At 39.7% G+C, this 8411-nt stretch overlaps 1 protein-coding gene across 1 annotated transcript in view; it reads left to right on the top strand.

The window, feature by feature from the left end:
* Nucleotides 1-1209: 1209 nt before the first annotated feature.
* LOC115376288 (immunoglobulin kappa light chain-like) overlaps nt 1210-8411 on the top strand; it is a 99687-nt gene continuing 92485 nt past the window's right edge. The window contains exons 1-3 of the mRNA XM_030075779.1: nt 1210-1261; nt 1370-1717; nt 1937-2065. Coding sequence (XP_029931639.1) covers nt 1252-1261; nt 1370-1717; nt 1937-2065 — 487 coding nt within the window. The 5' untranslated portion in view covers nt 1210-1251. The remainder of the gene's footprint in view (nt 1262-1369; nt 1718-1936; nt 2066-8411) is intronic.

The following is an 8411-nucleotide window of genomic DNA, read 5'->3' as shown; positions in this document are numbered from 1 at the left end:
CACACACACACACACACACACACACACACACACATATATGTGTGTGTGTGTGTACATATATATATATATATATATATATATATAGACAGCTATATATGACTGATTCCGCTGTCTCCTTCTTTCATTTAAAAAAAATCCAACCAAAGTGTGATAAACCACGTCTGAATCCAGTTTATATTCTCACTGTCAAATCATTTGTCACGCAGGTTTGAACCTAACTAATGGTTGCTTTCAGCTATATTTTTCTGATGTTTTACCTTTTACCCTAAACTCCTCACATCTATTGAGGTCCTTTGTAAACTCAATAAAGTCTTTGTCCTGTAATTAAACAACTTTTTCAGTTCTACTCGGCTCACATTGTGGTTTCATTGTAAAGTTTAGTAAGTATTATATTTGAGGGAATTATAACCTATATTGTTATTATTTTACACTACAATGACAATTAGAAGATTAACACTGATAAAATTAAAGTAATATTGAATTGTGGTATGATTTATAATTCAAACACACATAATACTTTCCAGCCTGTTTCAATCTGGTAGGCAAGGCTCGGAGACATTCTGCTGAAGATACACATTTAAACCTGGCAGATCAAAGTGAAAAGTTTTTTACTCCATGTCAGCCAACTGCTTTGGCCAACACTGCAGCCAATCAGGTATTGTGCAAGATGAATGACATGAACCAATCAGATGCCTGACTGATCTGGCATCATGTAGACAGTGCTGTTTTTGATTATTTGCTTCAATAAGTCAGACGTGCTGAGGAGAGGAAGCAGGTGATGATGGAGTCAGAAGCAAGGAAGATGATTGTGTGCTTTCCGACTGTTTTTCTCCTCTGTAATCTGTGTAAGTAACTAATGCCCACCTGGGGAAGCTTTTTATGAAAGTCAAAACAAGCAAATGTGGTTTAGGATTTAGGTTTCCTGCTTTTCTGTTTCTTTCAGGTGTGGCACAGTTCACTGACATCTCTCAGCCTGTTTCTTTCCAAACTGCAAAGCTCGGAGACCCAGTTACTATTGAATGTCATATAAAGAGTGTTATCAAAAGTAGAGTGTGGTATAAATTAACTACTGGGAGGACACTGCAGCTTATAGCAACAACACATGGTTCCCAAAATCACCATTATTCAGTCAAATTTGGTGGCACTGAAAATCATTTGAGCATATCTGCTACAACATGGGAGGACACTGGAAGATACTACTGTGGAGTGGCATATCTAAACTTCATTGAATTTGGATCAGGAACCTTCCTGATGCTAAAAGGTATTGCATTCACTGCAATTCACCATTAAACAGCTGTATCTAAAGGTAAATTACCACGAACATGAAGGTGATGTCAGTGACCACAATTCATCTGTTTTCTTTCCCAAGGTACAAGGAGCAGCAGTGTCTCTGTTGTTCAGCAGCCAGAGTCTGAGTCAGTCCAGCCAGGAGACTCTGTCACTCTCAGCTGCTCTGTTCACACTGGTGACTGTGGAGGGGAACACACCAGTGTCTTCTGGCTGAAAAGCTCAGAAAGTTCTGGGTCAGGAATTATTTACAACTCTGGAAATAGGAATGACAGCTGTGAGAGGACTGAGACCGGCTCTCTAGAAACTAGCTGTGTCTACAAGCTTCCCAAGCAGAACCTGAGCTCTGACGATGCTGGAACCTACTACTGTGTTGTGGCTTCATGTGGGGAGACACTGTTTGGAAATGGGACCAAGCTTTACATTAAAGGTAAGACATTAAAACTTAAGATAAGTAATAATAAGTGATAATAAGTGATAAGTGATGAGTAAGAGATAAGTTTTAATTAATGCTTGTCATCATTCTCGGACAATATGGATCGAAGATATTTGGTTATGTTTTGTTTTCAAGCTTGTGGATATTGCACTTGTTTTTTTTTTATTTAAAATCTCAATAAAATACCACTTGCTTGTCCTCCTTGGTCTTCAGGAAACTCCACCACCTCAGCTGCTCTGAGTCCAGCTGTCATTGCACTGGTTTTGTCTAACATCGTTCTTGGGATGGCGACGCTTCTACTTGTATGGGCGCTTTGCAAGAGTCAGAGCAAAGATCCCACAGGTATTACACACTGTGCATGATAATGCTTACCTGTACATCTGTATCAGAATCAGGGTGGCATATTCTCTTATATTCTACATGTGGCATTTACAGTGTTATCTTTTCTTTGTCATCAGAGAAAGTTGATGGATCTTCCAATAGTCAACAGGTAAGCCAGTTATTTTATTTCATTGAGCCTTTCAGGTTTAATTTGATGTTTAATGGATCCCTGTTTAAAAAAAAAAAGTGAGCCAAGTGAGTCAAAAAATAAGCACCACATACGTTTTTTTTAAATATTTGCATGTGCAAATGGTGTTGAAAATGAAACGTGTAGAGGTGAATTTTCTTTTTGGCATTCTGCTCATTGCTCATTTCATACATCTTGCATTTCGAGGACAGGAATATAGATTAATGATGAAACAACTAAAACACTGTTAAGTTAATAAAACTAGCATTCACTGATTAAAATAAAGCTCCAAATGTAGCTCCAAGCACCAGTTTAATTGACTGCTTCCCTTTTAAGAGAGTAGACCCACATATTTCCACTGCACCAAGATGGTAATCCATGGGAAACTGCATCAGGATGCCAGAGGTTCATTACAGTGAAACTGAACTGGATATTTCCCCTGACCCAGATTAAAAAAGGAAGTTTTGAGTTCTGTACAAAAGGGACAGAGCAGCACAATTCAAATGACCTTCAGATCTGGCTCAATGGTGTCATGGAGTCATGGTAATGGAGGTCGGGCCCAATGGAGCCCCAACTTCCTTCAACACAAAAACTTGATGAGATGATGAGATTTTTTTTAAAGATAGGACAAAAGTGAAATGGGGTATCCATTACACACCATTTCAAATGTCTGTGGTCTTACCAACAGTTAATTTACACCCAAAGATCTACTATGCAATGTAATATACAGTCTTGTTGATGACAAGCTTAGTACCCATGCTACCACTTGTAAACTCTGCATGGGCTGTCTATTTTCCATTCTACCTCCATGTTAAAAATACATTGTTTCCGTTTCTGTCGCTCTCAGGCCAGTGATGCAGTTACATACGCAGCAGTGAGTTTGGCTGCCAGAAGCTCCTCCTCCAGGGCAGCCACAGTGAAACACAGCAGAGACGCTGTGCTGTATTCTGAGGTCAGGCACCACCAGCAGGACTGACACAGTGAAGATGTGCAGCAACGTGCTCAGCTTTGGCTGAACCACATTGAGTTTGATAAGAAAGAGCAGGACTGAGAGATAAGGAGAAGGATGAACAAATTTCAAATGCACACTCTCCTGTAAACTGTGTTCAATAAAGAAGGTTATAAAAGGTGATCAAAGATCTGTTTGTCATTTTTTCTTGCTGGGGTATAACACTCTCACTGTGTTTACTTTGGTGCTATTTGGTTTTGGCCCTCCCACTGTCTTCCTCTGGACAGAGTGAAACTAACATTTAGGCGGCAGCTTGCTGTGGTGGTTTAAGTTCACACAGATATGGGTTAGTTGGGCCCTACTGCAGCTTCTAGTAGGTGAGAAGGCTTCAGTGGTGTGATAACAGTTCATTGTATGTCTTTACAGAAGCACTTAAAGTCATGATGAAATTTGTTTTCTGAGTTCATTTGATCCACACAAGTTGTTAAAAGTTGTTTGTACAAGTCACTATACCATTTAGACAAGTTTAGTGGGGACATGTTAAAGAGTTGACTCCATGTATTAAGGCATTTGGATGATGTATGAAGTTGGGTTAGTCACTCAGATGAATCATTGAATCCCTGAATATGGAGTTTGCTTTCCACAGCAGATGCAAGAAAAAGCCCAAATCCTTTTCATGAACTTACGTAGTGATATACTGCGATTGTGAGCCCCCTTTTGGAAATATAATCCATATGCTCTCTATTTATATACAGGCCTCAAATAGCTGTCATAAGTTTGACCTGTGTTTGAGTTGATGAGGCAACTATATAAAAGGACTTTTGATTATGACAAGCTTAGGCTTAAGTCAAACGTAAAGTTTCGTTCATACATTTGCTGTGGGCTATGAAAAGCCCACCTCATATCAGTACTGACTCATTCATGGAAAAATGTGTGCAGCCCATCCAAAAGATCTAGTAAAACGTCCAAAGGATAGTCCCTTGTGTAAACCTCTGTCAGGACAACCCATGTATTAATAAGATTACTAATGGCATAACAATATGTTCAGTTTTGCATTCATGACTTGCTGCTGCTGACATTAATCAAGGAGCCCTGTGTGAGATAAAGTAGACTGTGGCAAGTGCAGCTGGGCGGGGGTGGCTGCCAAAAAGCTTGCAGGTCTGCACAGTGGTAGCAGCATGGACGGTGAGCTGAACAGTTAGAGCACATGCTAATTAAAAGGCTTGACACAGTGAGTGTGCATCATGATTGGTTCACTTGTAGAAACGCACGGCTGAGTTTGTCCAATCAACTGAAGCCAGCTAGTTTCCTGACTGCACTTGCATTGTTATAAGATTCATGCATTGCCCTTACCAGAGCTAGTACGCAGCCTCTACTATGTTGCTAAAAGTCTGAACAGGAAGCCCAGATCAATATGGCAATGAGACATAATGAAGAGCATTTGTGTGTACTCTGATAACTTACGCAACTTCCGTAACCATTGGTGGGCTTGTCATTGCATGGCTTAGCTTTGTTTAAACCCATAGAACTTTATTTTAAATTCTTTTGCTGATACAAGGTTTCCAAAGATACCAAATATTCCCCACTGAATTCAAGGGAAATGTCTATAAAATGATACACAAGGCATCTAGATAGTTTTTGTCTGCTTTAATGGTGCAGATATAAAGCAATACCATATTAGCTTTGAATATTTCTCTCAAAGTAAGTGTGATGTAACTTCAATGAAGCCCTACAACCAGCAGACACAGAATATGTATGTCACAGTACCCTATAATGTGGGAAAATAAGAGTTTAAGGGGTTAAAGAGAAGAAATGAGTGGAGCTTTATCCTCCCATTCGCTATTGTTTACTCATTAATTACAATAGTAGCTGCAAGCCTCACAAGGGTTTTCACAAGACTAAATGTGCAATGTAATTAAATAAATGTCTCAGTGAAACATGTGAATACAACGTGTTTGTAAGAGTTCCCTATCAAGTACATTCTGAGTGGGTACCAAAGCAATAAGAAACTGTATCTCATTATTGTGATGGATAAGACACAAAGCACGCTCGCAAAAAATCCCCGAAGTCATGCAAGGGTCTATTTATAACTTCTTCTAACCAGAATTGTGCAGGCTGTACCTTTCAAAATGGCCAACTCTCAGCTTTGAGCTTGCATTCTCACCCCTGTGGTGAAGTTGGTGTGAATAACAGTGAACAAGTTTCCAGTGGTGGAGACTGAAGTCCTTGCAGAGCATCAACACAGGAAGACTGGCCTATAGCCTTGAAGCCACAGTGTTTTGCACTTCAGCAAGCCTCATCTCTCAACATTGTATGAAATAGCCTTCATGTTCTGCAACGCAAATAATATACTCTGTACCTGAAAAATCAGACAAATAGACTGTCTCTCCGTGAAGGGATTATGTGGAAGATACAGGACTTGAAACAGGATGGAATCAGCTTGAAAAAGCAAAACACACAAACACAAACATTAAAATAGCATTAACAATTTATTTTCCTTGCCTTCCACCCCCTGCATCTGGGCTCCAGCCACACACAAGCCTGATTATGAAAAAGCAGGCATACAAAATGGAAGAATGAAATCTCTTATGTGTCTATTATGCGTCCACAACATATAATCAGTATTTCAGAGTTTGTGCTCATTTCATAAAACTTTGTGAAATGAGCAGTCAGAGCTGTTTGTGATATTAAATATTTAGCTTTACTGGTTTCGAAGCAGGCCAAGTCACAGTGAGGAGGACACAACATCCATCAGTCAAAATAGACTATTTATTTATTTATTTATTTTATCATTTAATATAAGAAATACTATTTTATTTATCTGTAGTATTACCTAGTTTTTTCCATCACTACTTTCAACTTAAATAACTGTAAATGCAATAAGCTATCTGAGTTTTGATGCTGTTTCTGTCATGATCACAGAAATTAAGTGAAGCAGATATTAAACTGAGGCCTACTGACCCTTGCCCACATGATCCGTGCTTCGAATCTCTTTCAGTGCAGCAGTCTTTGTGGTTTGCTGCAGGATGTAGAGGTGTTTTTGCTCTTGCAAACATGCTCCTCGTGCTAGTAAAGGCCAATACAGCATCCAAAAATATCTCTATTTTCTAAGATTGTATAGCCCATCATCAGCCTGAAAAGGTGAGTACCCACAATGAAGCCCACAGTGACCTTCTCTGTTTAAGAATAAAAATATTCACAATAATAACAAAAACCCATCCATTTCATCAGTTTATTCCTAATGAAGGTCATTGGGGGCTGGAGAATACCCCAACATGCACTGGGTGAAAGGCAGGCCAAAGACCCTGGTCAGGTCACCAGTCCATCACAAGGCTAAATACAGACAGGCAGACATGCTCATAACACAGCTGTGGGAAATTAGAATCTTAAGGTCACTTGAGCAACATATCTGTAGACTTTGGGAGGGAACCAGAGCACCCAAGGTAAACCCACGCAAACTTAGGGAGAACTTAGGGAGAACGACTTCACTCTGAAAGGGCCAAGACCAGGGATTCAAACCCGAATCTTGGTGGGAGGCAACATTGCGATCCGCTGAGCCACTGTGCCACCAAAATCCTCCTCCTCCTCCAGTCGGAAAGCACCGTCTTTGATTGAGCCACCCACCTGCCTCCTTATGTGGACTTTGTTGCTCTTTATACTGCATCAACCTGCCTACATTACGCCAACGCCAGAAATATTGGTTGTTTTAACCCCCTTGAACAAATGACCAATGTTGTCATTTTTCTGGTGAGGTGAGGCTCACCAAATTTCACCACATGAATGTACTCACCAAATGTTATTGCATCTACTGACTAGATTAAGAGCACAAATTTTAAATTTGATTTTGGTCTGAAAATGGTGATACAGAGAAAGATGGCAGTAACACCAAATTTGATAGGGTTCATTCCTTTGGGAGCATGAGCATACTCAGCTTGACAATCAGTGTATTGCCTTTAGAGATATGTTGTGTAGTCAAGTCAAGTAGTGTTTGGCCTCAGAGTGGCACTAGAGGAAAGGTCATAGGATCAGTACAATCAAGAGGAATCTTCCTTCATGGAGTATGAATGCACACACCAAAAATGACAATCAGAAATGCATTACATGATATCTTGTGTTCAAAGTTGAAATTTTGGCCTGAAGATGGCGCTAAAGGAGACGTCACACTGGTTACCAAAATTGACAGGATTCATGCTGTGATTTTTGTGAACACAAATGCACTCACAAAAATCAAGAGCAATCCGTAGATACATTTCAGGACATGAGACTGCACAGTGGCTCGCAGGGGGTTAAAGGTTTTGGTCTGTAATACACCAAGGGCTGGACATAATCGCACTGTAACACTGTTCAGTAAAATCTTCCTAAAATTATAAATCCAACAAGCAACCAGTGAAGAAATGCCAGAACTGTAAATATGTGATTTCATCTGTTTGAAACAGTTAAAAATACCAGATGCTATATTTTAGCCACGCTGGAAATGTACAGTTGTGTATGTAACAGTAAAAAGTTATCTTAAATGGAAAAAGCCAGGTGTGTTATACAACAAATTGCCTCTCCAGAGTATACTGTATCTCTGTCCACCCGTCTCTTTTCAAGTATCAGAGCTGGCAGTGCAGCGGGGTGTAACCATTTGTTCAGTACTTCCTAAATTAGATATTGAGTGTCAGTCCTGATGGGCCAATCAAATACAGTCTTGTCTCTAAACAGTGCTGTATGTACCAAGGCTCTGCCCATTCAGCAGAGAACTTTTTACATGATGACACCTCCAGAGTTTACTTTATATCTGACATGCCTTTTTATCAGGACAGTGGGTAAGTTGTGTCTTTTTGGACAGTTTTCTGTCTTTTAGACTGTATGTTCATTTTCTTGAATCTACATTTTCATGATAGATTTTAATATTTTTAATGCATTCTGCAATACATTGTGTACATTATGATATACTCCCTGTTATGGCATGCAATTAATTATGCATTTGATTGGTCTTGATTTTTCCTTCAGCTCATCTCACAGCTCAGAAACCGTCCACGTCTATTCGTCAAGACAGTGGTCTTGTACCAGCTAACGTTGGGGACAACATCACTTTGCAATGCTTCTATGAAGGTGATGTTTTAGTCATGAGCTGGTATAAGCAAACAATTGGACAGAAACCACAGGTTGTGTCTACCTTCTCTAAGCGTGGCAGAAATGGCAGTTTTCATGATGAATTCAAGAATGATCCACGTTTCAAACTGGAA

The sequence above is a fragment of the Myripristis murdjan genome, chromosome 18 (assembly GCF_902150065.1).
Source record: "Myripristis murdjan chromosome 18, fMyrMur1.1, whole genome shotgun sequence".
Taxonomy (NCBI): domain Eukaryota; kingdom Metazoa; phylum Chordata; class Actinopteri; order Holocentriformes; family Holocentridae; genus Myripristis; species Myripristis murdjan.
The sequence above is the reverse complement of the archived record's forward strand: the minus strand, read 5'-3'. Positions and strand labels throughout refer to the sequence as shown.